General features: G+C 38.0%; 1 protein-coding gene across 1 annotated transcript; it reads right to left on the bottom strand.

The window, feature by feature from the left end:
* Window positions 1-14,288: 14,288 nt before the first annotated feature.
* LOC124097313 (N-acetyllactosaminide alpha-1,3-galactosyltransferase-like 1) lies at window positions 14,289-15,773 on the bottom strand. The gene is given in 4 exon segments (XM_046451755.1): window positions 14,289-14,405; window positions 14,407-14,956; window positions 15,519-15,656; window positions 15,757-15,773. Coding segments are annotated over 4 exon segments (822 nt in total).
* Window positions 15,774-23,569: the final 7,796 nt, after the last annotated feature.

Raw genomic sequence — 23,569 nt, forward strand, 5'->3', positions numbered from 1 at the left:
ATATTAGTATGTAGGGAGTTTCCTTATTCTTTTTTATGGCCCTATGGGTATATCAGTATTTATTTAACCAGTTCCCTATAGCAAGTGACTTGGGTTTGCTTCCCATTTTTTTTCTTTACAAACAATACTGCCACAAATAACCTCATACAAACCTCATTTTTAGGTGTATACGTATATTTTTATAAAAATTCCCAGATGTGGAAGAGTTGCAGAATATTGACTTAGTATAATGGTGTATCTAGAGTGGATTAGTTATAATCTGTTTTAATAGAGACAATGAGGAAAATAGCAATCATATGTAGCATTTATAATACAGAAAACTTTAGTAAATGTTTTCTTGTTTTAAATTAAAATTTTTTTCTTTTTCTTTTTTTTTGGGGGGGCGGGGGTTGGTTACCAGGGGTGGAACTCAGGGGCACTCGACCACTGAGCCACATCCCCAGCCCTATTTTGTATTTTATTTAGAGATAGAGTCTCATTGAGATACTTAGCACCTCGATTTTGCTGAGGCTGGCTTTGAACTCATGATCCTCTTCCTCAGCCTCCAGATCCGCTGGGATTACAGGTGTATGCCATCATACCTGGGAAATTTAAAATTTTTTGGTTTTTACTTTTTAAAAATTTTTTTTAGTTGTAGTTGATACAATATCTTTGTTTTATTTATTTATTTTTATGTGGTTCTAAGGATCGAACCCAGGGCCTCGCATGTGCTAGGTGAGTGCTCTACCACTGAGCCACAACTCCAGCCCCTGTTTTTTACTTTTTAATGGAGAAAATTTAATGCAGAAAATGGTTACCAGGTGATGGAGGAAGTGAACACCTAACTGCAAAAGTGACAGAGACTAGTAGCAATGGAAAAAACATAGTTAGAAGCCTGAAAAGCCTAAATTAGAAGGCCAGGTCACCAAGTCCCAGAGCTGGGGGTGGGTCATTTGTTGGAGGCTAGGGCCTCTACTGACCTGTGTGGTAGGAGCTGGGGCCACTGAGAAGATGCAGTCACTGCCAGAGAAGTGCCTGAGATAAAAGGGTGAAGTAGACAGCTAGCCGCAGACACCAGCTGAGAGCCTGGGAATAGCAGTCAGCAGAGAAGGGGAAGGGCAAGCGATGAATCTGAGCACAAATGGACTCAGAACACTTGTGGTCTACCCCTTTTTCTCTTTAGTGTTCAACTTCGTCCTTCTACCCATATTTAATATGCTCATACAAATAAGAAGAGAGACTCAAAATCCCATCAATCATTGTAACCAGCTCAGGATCAGGACCGGTAATGCACATTCCTCTCCATTAGGACCAGATATGACTTTCTGTGGCCTGGTGACCTATGACTTAAATTGTTAATTAAATAACCACCAAAGAGAGGAAGACAAAATAGAAGTCATTAGTTATTATATGCATAACAAAAACAAGTGCTTGTTTCTGTAAAAAGTCAGAAGGTCATGATAGATTTTTGTTACCTTTTTCTTATTATTTCATATTTCTTTTTACAGTTACTAGGACCCAAGTGATTAGGTTTTTTTTTTTGTTTTTTTTTACTTAGTAGTATGACTGTATCAATTAGGAAACATTCAGAACAACAAAGATCACATTTGGTGTTTCAATGGAGAGATTTTAATATTAGAAATTGGGTAAGCCATTTTGGGGAACTGACCCCCCCCCAAAAAAAAAAAAAAAAACAGGACGATGATGATGATGATGCTAAACCAACAGAGACAGTATCTATAGGAGGAAGCTACCACTCCTAGAGCTGGAAAGGCTAAAAAGTAATTTTGCCAAAAAAGAGGAAACCTGAAGAATCAGCTTCAGCCTCTGAGGAGGGGCTACTGCCAAATATGGCTGTATCTTTGCTTAGCTATGATGATGCCAATCCTAGGGGTACCCCACCCCCTACACAAAAGCTGGGTATTATAATTGGTAGCCACTTGTCAGGAAAGGAACATATCCTCCCCTACTGCCTTGAAAAACTTTTCAGAAGCCAAATAGCAAGGTAGAAATTCTGTTCTCATAGTCCTGGCCCGAGTAGCACAAGAAAAATATTGAGAGTGTGAGTTTGAGCCAAGAGACAGTGCATAATAACTGGGGCAGTGAATTACTTTGCCTACTCAATAGCCTCATGCAACCTTCTACATATATTTGAACTTCCCATGTAGTAATAACAAATTTCCTCAAGAAGATACTATCTTTGGTAGAATATACACTCCCACTCTTCCCCCCCCCCCAAAAGAAAATTCCAGTGTCATTACATAAATCTCCAGGTTATGTTAATTACTCCTTAATTCACTTGGAGTCCCAAAGATGAAATTATAAAGTTAATCACTGCCTTGAGTTCTTAAAATTACAGTGGGAAAGAAGTAAAGTTAATATAAACAAAAATACATAAATATACACATTTACACATATACACTAAGCAATGAATAAAATTATGCTTAGGTGTTAGTCCTTTTATTCTGTCTCATCAGAGGTCCTGTCTTTTCCTGTTTAATTATAGTTTTCCATCATATTTTAATAACAGCAATGAGAATATCAAGAGGTCTCCAAAACATCCCAAGATGCTTTGTACTGAATAGATGCTTATTCTGGGTATGGATTTGCCCTGCTTGCTCATTGTGTTTCTGCCAGTAATACCACATGATCTCTTACTCACTGTCATTAATGTTCCACATAATATTGCCATCCCTTGGCCTCACTGTGTAGCAGCAATCCAATTTTTCTTTAGTGATCAGTCAGTATCAGTCATTCTTTGCCCCTTTGGTTCAGTTGCATAAGGGGTCCAAAATGGCCAAGGAGCTGTTAGAAATTCAAAGAAATCATTCCTCCTTTGGAAATTAAGACCTCTAAACCAACAAATTTAAGTTGTGAAGTTATGAGAAACAGAAATTCTGTGAATAAGTATAACAGTGAGAGAAGCTACTTTCTCTTCCATTCCCAGACCATGGACCCATGTATTCTGGCTACGGGAGAAATGGCACCGTATATTGTTTGATAGTTCAACACATATGTTGGTCTTTTTTTTTTTTTTTTTTCCAGTGCTGGGGATCAATCCTAGGGCCTTACACTTGCTAGGCAAGCTCTTTTCCTCTTATTACCCTAGGCCACATATATTGTTCTTTTAAGATAGAATCTCAAAAAAAAAAAAAAAAAAAACTTACAAAATGTCCCTTGGCTAATGCTCCAAGTCTTCAGTAGGCCACCCCATTATTGGATCAGGCCAGCTGTCTCTGGGTGATGGGGTGTATGTAAGAATAGTGATTTCTGGGGCTGGGGTTGAGGCTCAGTGGTAGAGTGCTCGCTTAGCATGCGTGAGGCACTGGTTCAATCCTCAGCACCACATAAAAATGAAATAAAGATATTGTGTGTCCACCTTAAACTAAAAAATATTTTTTAAAAAAGAATAGTGAAATCTATAATTTATAAAACATAGTCACAATTCTCTTGTGAGATGATTCCTTGGTCAGAAGCTGTGTTGAGTAGAATATTATGACAGTTAGTGAGGGATCATGTGGTGGTATTGGCAGAAACACAATGAGCAGCAAGGCATATCCATAAACATAATAGGCATCTATTCAGTAAAAATGGCTTTCCCTTCCATGATGGAAAAGTACACTGTAATGAATCTATCAACATATGGTTGACTTATCCACTTGAGAAATGGTGCTGTATTGGGTACTGGCAGTTTAGATTCTGCTCTTGGTAATTTGGGCACTCAACAGTGCCAATAGCCAGGTTAGCTCAAATGCAGAAAAGTCTGTGTTTCTGAGTCTGTTTCCATCCCTTCCGCTATAGATACTTTGTACACAGGCCTATTAAACATAGTGTAAGGAAGGATGATGACGGACAGCCACAAGACAAGCTGTCTTGCTCACCCCTATTATTGAGACCTCCTCTGTGGTTGCTATTTATTGGCCAGTGTTCATATTTTGTGCTCATTTCTGAAAGATCATGTATGTATCTCTGCTTTAGACTTCCTTGTTTTCAGTCTTTTAGGCTTGTTTTTTTCAAGTTCCTGATTTACTAGAGTATTACTGTCTTTGAATGAGTATACACCTATATCATAGGTCACTTCTCTTTCCTGGCCAAGGGGACTACAAGTTGAACTGCCAGAAGTTCTTCCCTCTGAGAGGATTTTCCTTCACTGTTCCCCTTCAGTGGCATCCCTGAGTGAGTATGCTGGTGTCAGCAGAGTGTGGACACTCTTTTGTAAATTAGGCCCACGGTTTTTATTCTTCCTTCTTCAGCAGGTCATATGAAACCATAAATGTGGGGTGGGAGGGACCACAAGGCAGCAGGAATAGGTTGTGGGGGCCTGAGCTACCTACTTGTTCATGTACTACTGTGTCTTCTGAACTTGCTTGACCCTGAATTTATATATACAATTTCCATTTGATGATAGATTGCTACTGCAAATGCCCAGCCTTGGCACTGTTTTTAATGTCTTGCCCAGATAACTCTTGTTCATAATGGGCAGTATAGGTCATATAATGATTTTGAATTCCACATTAAACATTCAGTTCCTGCCAGGGCATAGTGGTAAGCTATGAGTTCCTTCTCTACAGAAGAATAATTACCAGCATAAGAAGGCCATGGTTCTCTTTCAAAACCATAGATATTTATTCTTTAATTTTCCTGTAGAGGCTTGCAGAGGAGCCATGCAGCATTCTTAATCACTGACAATTTGGGCATAATTGGATAGACTGTAGTGAGAGTGTGGCTCTTACCACTGCCCTGTCCTACTCCAGAGCCACCTTCTGTTCCAGGCACTATCCAGAAGTAGCAGCCATGGAAATTACTGGGTATAAACAAGCCAGAGATATTCACCTGAATGTGGTGCATTTGTACCTACAATGTCTAAAGAGGCCCAGGACTGGCATGCTATTGATTTTGAACTTGGAAAACAAGGATTTCATAACATTACTTGTCCCTAGCAAACTGGGACAAGTTGGTCACACTAGATGTAACTGTCTGCTTTCTCTTCATATGTGGTTGTACATAGCATAGTACATTTTGTTAGGTAGGAGCTTTTTTGGACTTATATGATGGTAAGAAGGAAGAAGGGTACATGTTCATCCTTCCAGCTAAGGGTGGAATTGAGAGGACTTTTCTTTTTTTCCCTTTTCTTTTCTTTTTCTTCCTTTCCCTTTGTATACAAAGCATCCTCTACTGTAGGCAAAATTCCCTTCCCAAGTAGGTATTTCTATGAGTAGAAGTTACCAGATAGAAGGCATTCTAGAAAATGACAACTACAGAAGCAAAGGTCTGTAGGCATGGTGAGTTCTGGGAGCAGCAATTTGTTCAGTATGAGCAGGAAGTAGCATTTGGGGGGAAGTAGCACTCCATATAAGGAGTGGAGAGGTGAGAGAGAAAATTGGAAGGATTGGGTAGGGCTATACTGCAATGAGATTTATGTATCATGCCAAATTATGAACAATATACTAGGGAGGGGCTCAAGGAATGTAGTTGATGATTTTTTGTAGGGTTATAGTATAATCCAGTTTGTATGAAAGATAATCTGTAACAAAAAGAAGGGAGAATCAGAGATGAGCAATTCTGGGGGTGGGATCATTGTTTAAGATTCCTTAGTAATCTTGAGGTAAAATGATGAGGCCTGAACTAAGTAGGGCAGTGAGAATCTAGAGGAGAAAATGAATTTAAGTGACACATAGGAGGTGAGATTAAAGGACTTGGTAAGTGACTACATGTGGTGTGGGAGAAGAGGACAAGAATTAATATATATGATCAAAGAATTTTATATCTGGGTGGCACAATCCTGGTTTGAGACTGAGTTAGGTTCAGACAGATCTGGAGCTAATTTAAAGCTACCAGCTGTTTTGGTTTGTTCCAGAGTAATGGGTTTCTTGGGATATGAGAGTTCCTGCACTGAAACTGGGAAAGTCCCTAGCAAACTGGGACAAGTTGGTCACACTAAAGTAATATGGGTGGGAAGATTAGTGGCAGGAGCTTATTGACATAAGCACTAAGAAACTTTGGATACCAATGACCCAGTAAGAACTTTTAGTGGTCAGAGGGAGTGGTAATTTTACTGCATGGTAGCTGCCATTTAAATCCATTCCCCAATGTATTCAATCTGAGTTTCCAGGGGGAGAGGAGATTAGAAATAAAATACAAAAGAACTGATTCACTAATCTGTAACCCACTCTAACAGATTGTAGCCCAGAGGGGATAGATTCTTTCTCAACATAGATCACCTACAGCTCTGGAACTTGAGGGCTTTAGTATACTAAAGTTCAGTTGACTATAGGTTGGGAGAGTTGCAAGGGATGGGGAAAACGGGGAAGAGGGAGAAGGAAGAACTTGGTATCCTGTACTGGCACACGGGAGAATGGAAATTCTTAGAAGAGCAGAATAATATCCAGCCAGGCATGTGGGGCATTAATCAGTGAAAATTGAGTTGTTACAACAAAGGCATGGTTAACTGGCTTCTCCGGAAGCAATTTCATTCATGTGTTGATTAGGGTTACTTTCTTTGTTATGTTGTGCCATCTAGTGTCAATTCTTATGTACTTCTTGTGTCCTAGTTAGAGGATTGAAAGAAGGCAGATGAATTAAGAATCAGGACTGTTTCCAAAATTGTCATTTGTTCGTTTATTCATTCACTTATTCATTCATTCATTTGCTCGTTTGATAAATTTGATTGAATATGAATACCTTCTAGGATATAGAAATGAAAGGATCAAGAAGAACCAGGACAATCTTGGAAAAAGAAGAATGAAGCCAGAAGCCTTTCTGTTTGGTTAAGATACCCCTGGGCACTTATGCCCCCCAGACAGCCCACAACCTTGGTCCTGCCCTCCTTGCCCCCATAGCTTACATTCTAGTGAGGGAAAATAAATAAATAAATGATAAATGTTTAGTACTTTAAATGGTGATAAGTGCTATGATGAAAATAATTAGAGAAGGGGCTCAAGTGGTAGTGTGCTCGCCTAGCATGCGTGAGGCACTGGGTTTGATTCTCAGCACCACATAAAATAAAATATTGTGTCCACCTAAAAAACTAAAAAATTTTTTAAAAAGAAAATAATTAGAGAAAGGGATAGGAAGGAAATAGGTTGGATTGCAATTTTTAAAATGCCAGGCATGCAAGACCTTACTGAGGTTACATGTTTTTTTTTTAACTTTTTATTTTGAAATAATTATATATTTACAAAAATTTACAAAGATAGTTCAGAGAGTTACAGCTAGCCTTCACCCAGTTCCTCCCCAAAGTTGTAACTTGTATAACTATAGTACAGTATCAAAACCAAGAGAGTGGCAATGGTACATAGTGTGTGTTTAGTACCATGCCATTTTATCATGTGAACAAACTCCTGTAATCAAAACCACAACCATGATACTGCCGCGTCCGGCCAAGGGAGCCGAGTCCGGCGAGGGACGGCGAGGTTAAAAGACACACAGGACATCAAGGTTCTTCATCCAGGAGTCAATAATCTTTATTGCTAACACACCTTTTTTTATACCCCAAGCAGCAGAAGTGGAAAACTACCCAAAAGCAGGAGGGAGGGGGGAGAAATTTAGTTTCAACATCTATTATTGTCAGGTACCGAAACCTCCCTTAACAATAAGTCCATCAGACCAGAAAAGGTCAAGGCATTCCCGTGGGATACATATGTCTCAGACGGACAAGCAGGAACAGAAAAACCGCAAGTTCGCCATGGCCTTGTGAGCTGGCCACACTGGCATGCAGAACAAACTAGTGGAGGTAGGGCTCCAGGGGCCAGGGTGGACCTGTTGCCAACATGATACAAAATATTCCATCACCACAAAGATATACCCATGTTTCTGAACACAAGAATATCTTCACAGTCATTCCACCATCCTAAAATCTGGCAACAATTAATTTGTTCTCCATCTCTATAATTTTGTTATAATGTTAAAAATGTTATATGGATGAAATCATACACATGTAACCTTTTGAAATCATCTTTTTTCCCCCACTCAGTGTAATGTTTTTATGTTCCATCTGAGTTGTTGCATCGGTAATGTGTTCCTTCTTTTCTTTTTGGTACCAGAGATTTAACACAGGGGTATTTTACCAGAGTGACATCCCAGCCCTTTTTATTTTTTATTTTTTTAAGACAGGGTCATACTAAGTAGCTTAGAGCCTCACTAAAATGCTGAGGCTGGACTTGAACTTGTGACCCTCCTGCCTCAGCCTTCTGAGCTGCTGGGATTATAGGCACGCACCACTGTGCTTGGCAGTTTGTTCCTTTTTATTGCTGAGTGGTGTTCCATGGTGTAGGTATACCACAGTTTAACCATTCACTCATTGAAGTACATTTTGGTTGTTTCCAGTTTCCAGCTATTACCAGTAAAGCTGCCATGAACATTGACATATGGTTTTGGTGTGGACATAGATTTCTCGGGGATAAATACCTAGAGGTGCTTGTGGTACATTTTAGTTTTTAAAAGAAACTGCCAAAAATATTTTTCAAAGTGGCTGTACAGTTTTACTAGCAGTAGAGAGATATTATCTGCATCCTCCCAGAACATGGTATCATTAAAAATTCTTATTATAGTTTTTCCAATAGAACTTGGCTAATTTGAATTTATTTCAGAATTGAAAGATTAATTTCGATTAGAATATCAACCAGCATAATTAACTCTAACAAATAGTGAAGAAAATTACTTGATCATCTCTATGGACACAAAATAATTGATGAACTTTATCAAATATTCATGATAAAAATTTTCAGTAAGCTAGAGTAAAAAAAAAAATTCAGGCCTAGGGTATAGCTTGATGGTAGAGCACATGCTTAGCATGCATAAGTTCCTGGGTTCAACCACCAGCACTGAAAAACAAAGAAACAAACAGAAAGAATGAAAAAAGAAAAAATTAAGTTCCTTAATATAAAGGGTTAGTACACTGAAGTACCAAGAATAGCCTTTTTAAAAAACAACCTGTGAGAGACATATTAAAAAATGCTCAGTAAAGCAAAGTGGAATTCAAACATATGTTCAAGTTATCCACAGGAAAACAAGAAAAAAGAAACAGAAATAATAAAAAATAGGGGGAAAACAAAATAAAAAGTTAAATCTAAACCCTAACATACAATATCAATAATCAGAGAGTCCAGGATTCCATTATTTGTTCCCTGAACCTTGCTCAAGATTTTCAAAAGCACCACTCATTCCCTTCATGGGCTTTTCTTGAGTAGGAAATGACCCAGGAGAACAGTCATCTCAAGTGCCAGGCTCACCTTTTTTCTGGGCCCTCCTGTCTGGGGAATTCTTCATAGATCTCTTATGCAAATTTAAAGTCAACACTTTCCCCAGCTTTGTAATTTTCCTCAGCCTTTGCCTAGTGCAAATTTTCCAAATTTTGGTGACCTTACCTATCTAATGTTTGCTCTGTTCTTTTAGATACTTAATGAGATTTGGGGAGGACCACAGGATAAAAATGTAAGGATGTACAGAATCATTCCCTTAGCTTACATCTTCTTGGATCCTGGTCTGGGAATTAATTCTACATTGTCTTGTTCACTCTATTATGTTCCCAATTGATAACCATGGTATCTTATTGCTTAACCTAGAGAATGGCAAATTAGGGCCTGTGCATTTTTCACATGGCCGGGCCCATGAGCTACTAAATTAAAAAAAAAAAAAAATCTTAAACTTTTGTTTTCAAATAGTTGTAGATTTACAAAATAGTTGTAAAAATGGTACAGGGAATGTATGGTATGTTTGTCACAATTATTGAACCAACATTGACACATTATTAGCTAATGCCTCTACTTAATTACATTTCCTTAGCTTTTATGTAATGTCTTTTCTGTTCTGGTATATCACATTACATTTAGTTTCTTTAGGCTCCTCTTAGCTGTGACAATTTCTCAAACTTTCCTTGACAGTTTTTAGGAATATTAATTACTGCACAATTTTACTTGTCTGCAGATGTCCCTTAATTTGACTTGTCTGATGTGCTCATCACAATTAGACCAACATTGTGGGTTTTGTGGGAGGAAGACCACAGAGGTAAGTTGCCTGTGATACACAACAAAGTACTACAACCTGGGTGACTTGAAACAACAAGAACTTATCGTTCTTCACAGTTCTGGAGCTAGAAGTCCAAAATCAAGGTGTAAGCAGGATCAGTTCCTTTGGAAGTCTGAGAGGAAGAATCTGTGTCATTACCTCTCCCTAGCTTCTGGTGATGGTCAGTAATCCTGTAGACACATCACTCTGATCTCTGCCTCTGTATTCATATGGCCATCTTCTTTGTGTGTCTGTGTCAAAATTGGCCTCATCTTTTGAGGATATAAGCCATATTGGATTAAGACCCACCCTAATGACCTTGTCTTAACTAACAATACCTGCAAAGACCCTATTTCCAAATAAGGACACAATTATAAGACTGAGGCTTAGGACTTGAATACATATTTTTGAGACATAATTAAACTCTAACAGTACCATTATCATTACAGCATATGAAGGATATCTGCTATCAACATGGTTTATCACTATTGACACTTACCTTGATAATTTGGCCAAGTTAGATTTTTATCAAATTTCTCCACTGCAAAATTACTTTTCTTTTTCTCCACTTCTCTATTGTTTTTTATCTTTGGAAGGAAGTCACTATGTATAGCCCATAATTTATTAATTGATTTTAGACTTGATTTGGGGGAGCTATTCTCCATCTCCTTGAAGACAGATTATCTGAATAAATTACTCAGAATTCTTTTGTAATTATTCACTTTTTTCGGATATGTATGGACTCACGTATATTTGTTTAAGACTTTGGGTTAGAATCCAATACTATATTATTTATTTTATTGTTCAAATTGCCCCACTGGAAGCTCTTTCAATTGACTTCTGTGTCCCTTGAACATGTTTCCATCATTGTGATTCCTTTCTCTTTCCCTTTTCTTTTTCCTTCCTTCTTTCTCTTTTTCCTTTCCTGGAGATTGAACCCAGAGCCTCACATATGCTAGGTAAGTGTTCTACTTTTGAGCCACATCCCAGCTCCCATCATTGTGTTCTTTTTGCTCTTTCTTAGTTTCTGGCACTAGAACATATTTCAGGCTCATCTTGTATAGTCCCCATGAATTCTCTGGAATCAGCCATTTCTCCAAGGAACCCCTGGTTCTTTTTATTAAAGTATTAGAAACCAAGATGTAGGTGTGAGATCTACTTGTTGCTACTGCAGTGTCATTGTTTCTAAGTCCCTCTCAGCTAACATAACAAGGAAATATGTGTGTTTCTACTAATTTCTGTACAAACACATATTTATGAGTATTTCTACAAAATTCATTCATATCTATATTAAGCTAAACATGAGTTCATATGATGTCTTCAATTTTCATGGAAATCATGGACATCATTCTGGCCTCCTCTTGCTTGTCTGTAACTTTACATTGTAACAGGGAAACATCTTGCTCCCACCATCTACCATCCATTTGCTTAATTGTTCAATTTTGGTATGTCTTTGTAGTATGACCTGAGAATTATTGATCCATACCCCCATGAGAAACAATTTTACCAACTAGAGTCCAGTTTTTATGTGTAGTTCTTTTGTCTTTAGACTTATGGTTTCCACTTATTTCCAAAGTTTCAAAGTTAGGTTAACATGTTTTCTATTCAACCTGTTCAGTGAGGTTATTTCCTACATTTGTAATATAGTTAGATTCTTTTATCAGTGTTCATATATCATCCTGGGATCTTCTGACCACTTACATGATTTCAAAGAAAATTACGTGCATAAAGGTCCATTCAGTGCTGTGAATACGTGCACAATGACATGGATCCATCATTAGAGCATCACACAGAATAATTTCACTATCCCCCCAAATCCCTTGTGCTTCACTTATTTAAACTTCCCTTCCTCAAACCCCTGGCAATCACTGATCTGTCTATTCTCTACAGTTTTGCCTTTCCCAAATGTCATATAAATGAAATCATGATGGTTAATTCTGTGTGTCAACTTGAGTGGGTTAAAAGATGCCCAGATAGCTGCTAAAACACCATTTTGGGGTATGTCTGTGAAGGTGTTTCTGGAGAAAATTAGCATTTTAATTAGTAGATTGAATAAAGAAGAACTGTGTACACACATATGTGTATGTGTGTTTATATACATTTTTTCCTTTGTATTGTCTGTTTTATTGCAGAACACTGACTAATACAGTAGTTAGTTCCTGGCTTACTTTTTGGGGTGTGTTTCCAATGGAAATACAGTTTCAGAACCAATACAGAGAGATTCTGGTTTGCTCTGTTCACCTGGTACTGCTGAGACTCCTGCTTGATCCTGCTGGTCCTACTTTCATGAGTGGAGTACAGTTTTTCAGGCCTGTTCCTGCTAGGTGGGGTGTGAGAGCATTCTGGGCCTTGGGGCAGCGAGTGCTTCTCTGAGCCTGCCCTCTGGACTGCTTGTTTTCTGCTGGTGTTGCTTGAGGGGTGGAAGGGGCTTTCCTGGGCTCTTCAGTACTGCTAGGTGGTAGGAAGAGGATGCTGGGCCTATACAGCAGAGAGTGTTTCCCATGGCCTGCTCTCCAGGTCACCTGGTGCTGATGGCTTTTTCCTCAGTTTCTACTGTTGCCCCTCAGAAAGTGAAGCATCCTCCTGGGCTGAGGAGGGTTAAGAAACATTGGGCATGGGTCACTGTGTAGGTTAGGAACCTGGACAAGGCTTAACTGGATCTTCTCTCACAAGGCAGAAATCAGAGTGTTAGATGACAATGAGGTCTCATCTGAAGACTTGACTGGGAAAAGATTTGCTTTCAAGCTCAGTTATGTGGTTGTTAGTAGTAGTCAATTTTTTGAGGGTTGTTGGACTGAGGACCTCAGTTTCTTTCTGGCTGTCAGCTGGAGGTTACCCTCAGTTCCTTGCTATGAGGGCCTTTTCAACATGGAAACTAACTACCTCCAGGGCAGCAAGAAAGTCTGCTAGTAAGATGGAAGTCACAATCTTCCCCAACCCAGTCATGAAAGTGACATCTCTTAATTTATTGGGTGGAAGCAACTCACTATGTTCAGCTCATACTCAAAGGTAAGGAGCAGGGCAGCCATATTATGCAAGAAGATGAATGCTAGAACTGGCTCATTTGGGGTCCTCTTAGATCTGCCTGCCACAGTCGTCATCAATATTCTTTACAATTTTAATGTTTTATAGCTAATAATACTTAGCTTAACTTACTAAGTTTCAGTTTTTCTCCCATAAAAGGGACAAAAATAATGACTTACTTTGGTTTTAGAGCCTCTAGTTTTTCTAACTCTCCTATGTCTCACTAAACTTATGAAATTATTTATGACATAATTGTGATGACTATATGTTCTTACAGAGTGACTGCTTCCTTTCCTGAGTCACTATTGCATTCTATCTATAGCTTCCTGTGATTTTTTTAGCACTTTTAAACTTGAAAAAGAAACACTAATAAATAGTCTTATCACCCAGAGGATAAATTATTTTTTAACATTTTCCTATCTATCCCTAACTGCACTCAGAAGAGTACTTTTACCTTAGAGTTCAGTAAATGTCTACTTAAACAATAACACTCCTGTAGCATTAAGAAATATGAACTCAAGATCTCTCTTTATAACAATAAAAGTAAGATATTTATTTGGAAGGATATCGGTTTTTGTTTGCTCTTTCCTTTTTCTGGTACAGGGGATTGGATCCAGGGGTGCTCTAACACTGGGCTACAGCTCCCATTCTTTTTATTTTATTTTTTTTATTTTGAGACAGAATCTTGTTAAGTTGTCCAGACTGGCCTTAAACTTGCAATCTTCCTACCCTAGCCTCTGGAGTAGCTAGGATTACAGGTGTTTGCCACCAAATCCATCCTAGAAAAATATCTTTAATTTGCCTAAATTCAGTCAGATGTTAGACTGATTGAATACTGATTGAGGTTATTAATCACAAGCAATGTATATCACAATGCTGAAAAATATCGTAAATATCTGATGTACAAGTTTTTGAATAATAATTTTTTCCTTACACATTTATTTTGATGTTGTATATATATAAATATGTATAATTTCCTCCTGAACTAGGGCCTATGTTTCTTCATAAAAATCACTGTATACCTCCAAAGGTATTTCCACATTATTTGTAATACACATATAATAACATTATATAAATAATAATTTCACATGAAAATATCTTCTGTTTATTCTTTATCCAACCAGGTAGAATTAAACAATGCAAAATTGGAAGGAGAAAAGTAATTTATTTTGGAAGGTTGTACATTTTTCTGAGTTTCTGAAAAACTCAAAAATTTCACAAGTTATATAGTTGAGGAATTGTTGTGATTCCTTTATTAATCCAGAAGCCTAATATAACTATCAAGTCATTTCTGACTGCCATACTATTTTAACATGTTTTATTTGTGGAGGAGTTTTAAATTTTGGATCCCAATTGTATTCTGGTGATAACAGTTTAGTGGGTTTATTGACAAAAAAAATATTTGTTTAGGTAGCTTTCATACATGCAGTTAAGTTCTTTTGTGGTGTCTTGCACAAATCCTTTTAGATATTGTCTAATGAAGTTTAAAATCATACGTGGTGTTCCACCAAAAATAGCACGATGGTAATAGAAATCTCCTTGTCCAAAGGGAATGAAAGCTGTTGATTTAGTTCTTCTCTCATAAGGATACTCTCTAGTATTTTTAAAATACCACCATGCATGGAGTTGAGCTACTGATTTGCCCAGAGATTCTACTCCAAAGTCACTCTTAAAGATCTGGTTTATAGTCATAAGGAAGAAAAAGTTGACTTCACGCTGGATGCTGTCTATGAGATACACACTCAAAGTCTTCATGTATATGAAGTCACTGTCTGCCAATGATCCTTCTTCAATTAGAAGCAATATTTTATACGTTCTGAAAGTATCTAACTCCACTAGAGGTATTCTTTTGGTGTTATCAGTGAAGATGTAGAAGATAACATTGTAGCCAACCATAAAGTGCTTATTAGCAGATTCTAGGAACTGTTCCAGGTATAGATTTGTAAATCTATGAAACATGAAAAAAGGGATTGTTTTGCTACAATTCATCAGGAGAATATATGTCACTTAGCATGCTAACGTTTGCATCAAGGATGGTAACAAAGGTAAGGGTAAAGAGGCTGGGTCTACAACTTCAACTATATTTGTTAGTGAAAAAGACCTCAAGTATATGTATGAAGACACGAATGGTGTGGCTCTACTTTATGTACAATAAGAGACATGAAAAATTATGTTCTATATGTGTACTATGAATTTAAATGCATTCTGCTGTCATATATAACAAATTAGAAGAAATAAATAAATAATTTTTTTTTTTAAAAAGAATGGGAACATGAGAAAAGCCATAAAGTTTATTGTGAAGAAAGAGAGTTAAATGGATATTAATGAAAAGATTTAGAAGTAGCATTAAGGACTCAATTAGGCTTGAGAAAATAACCACTATACAGTTAGACAGACAGCCAGAAATAATGATCAGGGTTAATCATGAGTAGTTCTGTGCATATAGAAAGACCATGCATGTTCATCCATATTTTTCCAAAATAAAAACGACAAATATTAGTATCACCTACTTTCTAGTAGCAAGTGTAGCCAAGCCTATGGTAATGTTCAGCCTTTTGTAATATTTTTCCAGGACCTGTCTATTGTAAGTTTCTTGCCATATGATTGGAGCATGCCAGTCAGTTATTGTTATAACATCAGAACGTTTTCTGTGAAACAGAGAACAAATCAAGCAATGTCACTTTTTTTTTTTTTAATGAGAGTAGAAGTTGTCTACGTGGTAATAGCTAGAGGTTATGGAGCACTTACTGAATGCCACGCACCATGTTTAAGTGCTTATATAACAGTGAATCCTTTCAATGTCCTGTTATTATTATTAAATGCTGTTATTATCATTATTTTCATATGAGGAAAGATGGGTTCAGATTAATTGAATAATTTGCTTAGTACCAAACAGCTAATAAATGTCAAAGTCAGTATTTGAGATCCAGCCAGTCTAGCTTCAGAGTCTGTGCTTTGGTTGTTCTCCCATACTGCCTTTTGAGCTCAAGGGTTATTTTCTTCAAGCTCTAACTACATCTTAATTTTAGGAAGTCCAGCATCTGAACATTTCTGTGATTATTTTCTCAAGCGAACAGTACCAATGTCTCCTTATGTATTCTTGTTTTTTTCTTCATTGTCCTTTTTCTTTTTTTCTCTCTTCTTTTCTTGGAAGATCTAGAATACTCCCTTTTCATCTTTTCCCTAATGTTTTAGACCCATATATGCAACCTGGAAGAAAATGAAGTTAGTCCAAAAAGGTAGAAAAACATGAGGTTTACTTTTTTTTTTTTTTTAATGGTGCTGGGGATTGAACTCAGGGCCTTGTGCATGCTATGCAAGCACTCTGCCAACTGAGCTATATCCCCAACCCCAAGGTTTACTTCTAATGATAACAAAATGATGGAAGAAACAGCAGTACTAATAAATAATTTGAATGGAGGAGAGTATTAAACTATTAAAGCAAATTAAGACATATATTTTGGAAGGAATTGAATACAAAGTCATTTTGATATTGGGGATTGCAAGCTTTAATTACTAATATAGATCTAGACAGGGTAGGTTTGGCAACCCTTACTAGTTATTAATAATGGTTATTATAATCTGTAATAACAAATCCTTCAAAGTTCCCTCTCTTACTATTTTAGAGATTCTTTAATTTATATATTTAGCAATACTAGGATTGGGCCCAGGGGTGCTATAATTCTGAGCTATATTTCCAGTCTTTTTTTTTTTAATTTAGTTGTAAATGTACAAAATACCTTTATTTTTATGTGGTGTTGAGAATCAAACCCAGTGCCTCACATGTGTGAGGTGAGCATTGTGTCACTGAGCTACAACCCCACCCCTCCAGTCTTTTTCATTTTTTAATTTGAGACAGGGTCTTATTCAGTTTTCCAGGTTGGCCTTGAATATGTGATCCTCCTGCCTCAGCTGCCTCCTGCAACACCATGACCAGTTTATACAATAATTTAAAAAGTCCTCTATACTTACAGCTTATAGACACACATTTCTCCTTAAACTACAATCTAAAATTTTATCTAAAACCATCCAGATTTATCCTTGTCAAAATGATGGCAGTTATAAATTAGCATGCTAATTTATAAAAATATAAATTTGAAAAAAAAATCTATTTGAAAGGATTATAACACTTTGAGAATTATTCCTCTTTTCTAAATGAATCAGATTTAAGGTTTGCTGCCAGATTGAAAAAAAATATTTCTGAAAGTAGGAGGCAATTAAAAATCTGGGCTAATAAATTGTTTAATTAAAGACAAAACAGAAGAGGAAGTAGGAGAAGAAACATGAGTCATTATATTTGTAATTTAGATATGAAGCTCTTCACCTGGGAGGTAAATGCTGGCCAGAGGGCATCCTGTACAAAAAGGACTCTCAGTAGTCTGGTGACAAGATGTCAGCATCTTCCCTAGATGTCCTTATTGCTGGTTTAATGAGCCTCTATACAAACTGGCCTCAGCTACAGGAATGGAGATTACACATGGGCTCAATAACATGGACATCTTACTAAGGTTGTGCTATAACCAGTGCTGAGCACCCAATCTGCCACAGCAAGGGCTGACTCAGAGCCCACAGAATGATTCTGTTTCCCAGGGGAACCACCCAGCCATCTGATAGCTGTTTGACTACATTAGACGGCATCACAAAGGGGATATCACCTTTTTCTCTGGGAAAATACTTTTATTTTCTGGTATGGATTTGCTTTGTCTACAAATCTGCCAGCTTCATTGACTTGCATAATATCTTATTCATTTTCATGGTATTACACAGTTGCCTCACCCACATGTTTTATGGTAAGAAAAGTGTGGCAGTTGGCTCACTTCCATAATGTTCTCTGGTCTTCTACGTGCATTCCTTTTTAGAAGCAGCTGGCCTGGTAAAAAGTGGAATGATCAGTAGAAATCTCCATTTCAGTATTAGTTGAGAGATAATTCTTGGAAAGGTCAAAGTACTTAATGTCTGTAAGATGCCATCCACACTTTGAATCAACAACTGATATGAAATACTTTTTCTTCCAAAGCTACAATATATAGTCTATAAAGTAAGGTGGATTTGGGAATGCTCTTGCTCATGGTTACACCTAGTAACTCACTTATGGAATGTTTAGTTACCATTGTTATGACCTTGTATTCTGTAGGTTCAGAGTTCTTAGTTCTCAGGGGAGGAAGAGCTCCTTTAGGGAATAAAGTCATGGTTCCATAAAGCTAATAACAGTCATTTGAGGTTTCTCATGGTATTGAGCCAATAGGCAGCCATAGCATTACTGTGCTGTCTGTGGCAACCGATTCTCATCCCCAAGGAGATACTGAGTTGCTTTTTACACAGTGATGGCAAGGAGGGCTGCATATAGAACCCAAAGAATTATCTGGGGTGCCCCTTAATACTCCCAATTCCAGTAATAAAGGAGTATTAATAAAGGGAAGTTGTGGCATCTTGATAAGGTGTGATCACTAGGGGATCCTAATCTTCAGGAATGGAGGTTTGGGTCACCCTATCAGAACTGTGGCCATCAAAGATATTAGCATGGTTAAGGAAACCATGAAACTGATTATCATCTATCTCCTTTTATTGTCACTCTCCTGAACAGCTACAGAAGCAGTGATTTATTATGTTCATTATTTTCTCCCTTTTCCCTGTTACCATGTATGAAGAGTACTAGAGGTGGCTAATGTTACAATTTAAATTCAGATGGGAATGTGACTGAATTGTCATCACCTCCTGATGATAGAGTAGCTGATAGGACTTTGTGTTTCTCTTATTTGGGAGACATAAGCTTCTTCATCCAAATGAAGGTGGAGAAATTCTGCTGAGTGGCAGAAGGCCTGGATTATGCTAGTTATTCTCCATTTACCTTCTCCTTATCCATTTTTACTCCTTCTCTGCCTGGCTGTATGCTCTGGGTGCAGATTTGTCACCCACAGTCTCTTTAAATAGGGTTTCCAGTGGGTTCTGATAATGAGAAGCACGAGTATAAGGTTAGAGGGCAAGAAGAGAAGCTGGGCTATCTGATTTCTTTCTCTCTCTCCAGGTTTATTGAGACTTAGAAAGTGGCTGTGTCCTTCTGCCTTCAGCTTCTACTTGGATGTTCTTCTTTCATGGTTCTATCAAACTCCAGTCTCTGTCAACATCATTTCTGCTCTTGCCCCTTTAGAGCTGGGAGTGGTCACAGCTTCCTGCTGTTGCAAGCCTTTGGATGCTTCTTATGTCCCTTTGGGGTCTCTAAAAATCTCTACAATCCCATCATTAAAGTTACTGTATCTCATTTTCTCTTATACCCTGACAGATTTAGTATCTGAGGCAGTTTTAACGCACTGAATAAGGCCTAAGCAGATGATGTTCAGCAGGGCAAAAGGTGACCTAACCACAAAGTATAATATTTGCAATGAAAATTTCCAGAAAGAAGGTATACAAATAAAATGTTAAAAGTTTCTAGTATTATGGAGTATCATAGCTGTGATAAAGAAAAGGCATAGCAGTAAGGAGGGACAATATATATATATGGCCTAAGATAGCAGACACATTACTTGTAGAGAATAAGTATTTAAATGAATTTGAAATTTCAGTGCTAGACAGTATCAGTAAAATTTGATAAGATGTGATAGATACATGGGCTGGGGATATAGTTCTGTTGGTAGAGTTTTTACCTTGCATGCATAAAACCCTGAGTTCTAATTCCTAGCACCACATTAAAAAAAAATCTGTCCCTGGGGTGGACTCAGCAACACATTGAAAGCAATAAATGAAGAAAAAAATTTTAAAAAATAAATGATACATGATAATAGTATGGGAGAGTATAATTTTTTCAAAAAGTATATTTGAGCAGAAATAGTAGCAATTCCTCTTGTAAGCCAACATTATATTGACTTATATTTCGAAACAGGAAACTGAAATCTAAAAGGAGAGAGAAACAGAAGTGATATAGTAGATATATACTATAAACTGATAGAACAGTGCTAGAACATTTTCAAGGTGTATATTACCCACGTTTACTCTTGTTCCATTAGTATAGTTTCTCCATTTCCTGCCTTTCTGGCTGGATTGTCATATTAGTAGCCTAGTTTGTGCCTTTCAATTTCTTTCTTCATACTTATGTAATTTTACAAATAACATGTGTATAATATATACATATACAGAGATACATATATCCATCCAGGCTTTTAAATTTTGTTTATTTTACGGTAGAGATAATGCATACTTTTCTGCATCTTGCTTTCTTCACTCAGTACCACCTTGTGGAAATCCCTCCAAGTATTCTGAAATAGTTCTCACCAGTTACTCTTTATTTTGTTTTATTTTTGTGGTACTGTGGATTAAACCCAGGGCCCCTCACATTCTAGGCAAACATTTTACCACTGAGCTACATCCCCAACCATTACAATTCCTTCTTAAAGACTATAATTTTGGGGGGGCTGGGGATGTGGCTCAAGTGGTAGTGTGCTAACCTGGTATGCGTGCGGCCCGGGTTCGATCCTCAGCACCACATACAAACAAAGATGTTGTGTCCGCCGAAAACTAAAAAATAAATATTAAAAAAATATTCTCTCTCTCTCTCTCTCTCTCTCTCTCTTTAAAAAAAAAAAGACTAATTTTTCACATTTCCAACAGTATTTTTCCTACATGTTTAGGTTCTAGGTTTTAAAATTTTTGCTTTGATGAGTATAAATAATAGCTCATTCTTGCATTATTTTACATTTTTCTGATTTCTAGTGAATTTGAGCATTTTTTCATAAGCTTATTGGCCATCTCAATTTGCTGTATTGAGTTTCATGTTTCTCTCTTTTTTCTCGGTGATTTATTAAAAGAGTTTCTTATATTTAGATAATTACACTGTCATTTGTATTACAAATAATTTTCCCCCAGTGGTTTTCTTATCTACTTAATTTTGTGGGTTTTTTTTTTTTTTGGTACTGGGGATTGAACTCAGGGGCACTCGACCACTGAGCTACATCCCCAGCCCTATTTTGTATTTTATTTAGAGACAGGGTCTCACTGACTTACTTTGCACCTCGCTTTTGCTGAGGCTGGCTTTGAACTTGCAATCCTCCTGCCTCAGCCTCCTGAGCCACTGTGGGTTTTGTTTGTTTGTTTGTTTGTTTTTTTAACCCAAATACAATTTAAAAACTTTTGTATGGTCAAATATTTCTTTTTAAAGAGCGACTAGTCCACTCAACATGGCGGCGGGCGAGGAGGCAGCGCTTTCAGCACCTCCTCAGCCACACGGACAGAGAGACACATCAGAATGTTCAGATTATGCCTGCTGAGAAACTCCCAGCAAAATTCCGCTGAAGTGAGACCTAGACGAGGAGTTTGGAATTATTGGAGGTGACAGCTTGCCCCGGAGAGGTGAATCTTGGCCACCCTGCACGCGGAGGTGCGGACCGCCGCTGTATGGCAACCAGTGCAGAAGGAGGCGTTTCAGCACTGCCGGATACCGTGTGCGGCGTAGAGACCCTTTGAAGAGGTTGCTAACCAAGCTTTCGTGAAACAGCGGACCAACAACCGAAACGAAGACTGGGACAGACCAGAGACAGGCCAGACCCAGCCCTCCCATTGGACATTCTGGCAAGGAGTCTGGGGCCACCATAATAGAGAACTGATGTCACCAGAGTTCGGAGGTCGGGATCCCTTCCCAGTGGAATCATCTTTAGCAGGTGTGTGACTCCCATCCCCACCAGATGCATATAGTTGGGAACCTCAAAAATCTCGCCCCAGAGCTCCGTGGGCATGACGGTAGGGGCTGAGGGAAGCAGAGGGGACTCCCGACCCCCAACTCCCCCTACTACCAGCAGCAACACCCAAGGCCTTAACCGGCAGCACCTGGGGACGTGGCCACCAAAGGAGTCCAGGCAATTTAAGCTGACGGTTCCCAGATCACCCTCTCCACAACCTTGGGGTCTGGATGAAAAGCAAACAGAGAGAGTGCTCAGTCATTCGGGAAATAGGGCACTCAGGGGGCTGCAAGTGTAACTAGATCTGTGGAGATCACCTCCAGTGAGCGGGGCCTGGCTTGCTGGCAGGAGGAAGGGGAGGAGGGGCCAGAGAAGAGAAACTGCTCTGGACTAACAGGATTGGAGAGACGCCCAGTAGGGGATGAGGAGTCGCCTTACAGGGATTGCTGCGGGCACATAGAGGGCAGAAGCTTGGCTCGGAGGATACAGCCCCACCTACTGGAAGAGAAGAAAACAGAACTCTAAGACTTCATTTATCATTTTTTTTCTCTTTTTCTTTTTTCCTTTTTTTCCCTTTTCAATTTTTATTGTTCTTTCCATTCTCCTCTATTCTACCTATTTTTCTCTCCCTCTTTTTCTTTAAGGAATTATTCCTTCCCCTTCCCCCTAACGTTTACCCCAAGCATTACGACTTTCATTATGGGTAATTTTCTAAATGCAAATAGGTAAATGTTCCGAGGCTGTCTATAGGGTTCCTAAGTACCTAGCTACTACCAAATACCCTGATCCTTTCGCCTGTTAATATCCCCCTTCAGTAGAGCAATCTTCCAAGTTGCCAAGACATACTAACCTTCATACCATCATATCACCCAACCTAAACATAAAGTCCTAAGACCAAACAACAGATCACTATATGCCTACAGAATCCATAGGCCTTTTATGAAATGAATGAATCAACTTTAAATTACAATAAAGCCCAACAGCTCTAGACATAGTCTCCCACCACAAAGGAGAGACCACAGAGATATACAAAACCAAAACAAATTTATAGGAGAAAACAGAAGCACAGCAGTTAAACAGAGTTGGAAAGTAACGTGAACACCATGAAAAAACAAGGGAAAAAAGGATTACAAACAATGCAGGACAACTTAAATTTACAGGAGAACCTAGAGGCATCAGAAAAATGGACAGAGAAAGAACTCAAGGCATACCTGACTCAGATGGAATGGAATCTTAGAGAAGTCATTAGACAGCAAGTACAAACAATGAAAGAATACTTTGAAAATGAATTACATAAGCAGATTCAAGAAGCAAAAAATCAACTCTACCAGGAGTTAGAGATTTAAAAAAAAAACAAACAGTAATCCTAGAAATGCAGGAAACCATAAACCAAATGAAAAACTCAAATGAGAATATTAGAAGTAGACTAGATAAAATAGAAGTCAGAACATCAGATAATGAAGACAAAGTTTATCAACTCGAAAAGAGTATAGTCAACGCAGAAAGGCTGGTAAGAAACCACGAGCAAAACATCCAAGAGATATGGGATGTCATAAAAAAAAAAAAAAAAACTTAAGTCATTGGGATAGAGGAAGGTATAGAGGTCCAAACCAAAGGAATGAGCAATCTGTTGAATGAAATAATTTTAGAAAACTTTCCAGACATGAAAGAGGGAATGGATTGCCAAATTCTAGAAGCCTACAGGACCCCAAACATACAAAACCATAATAGACCAACTCCAAGACACATTATTATGAAGATATCCAACATACAGAACAAGGAGAGGATATTAAAAGCTACAAGAGAATGGAGGCAGATTACATTCAGGGGTAAACCAATTAGGTTGACAGCTGATTTTTCATCACAGACGTTGAAAGCGAGAAGATCCTGGAGCA

The sequence above is a fragment of the Marmota monax genome, unplaced genomic scaffold (assembly GCF_021218885.2).
Source record: "Marmota monax isolate L192 unplaced genomic scaffold, Marmota_monax_Labrador192_F-V1.1 WCK01_AAM20220418_F8-fsc00020, whole genome shotgun sequence".
In the NCBI taxonomy this organism is placed as follows: Eukaryota; Metazoa; Chordata; class Mammalia; order Rodentia; family Sciuridae; genus Marmota; species Marmota monax.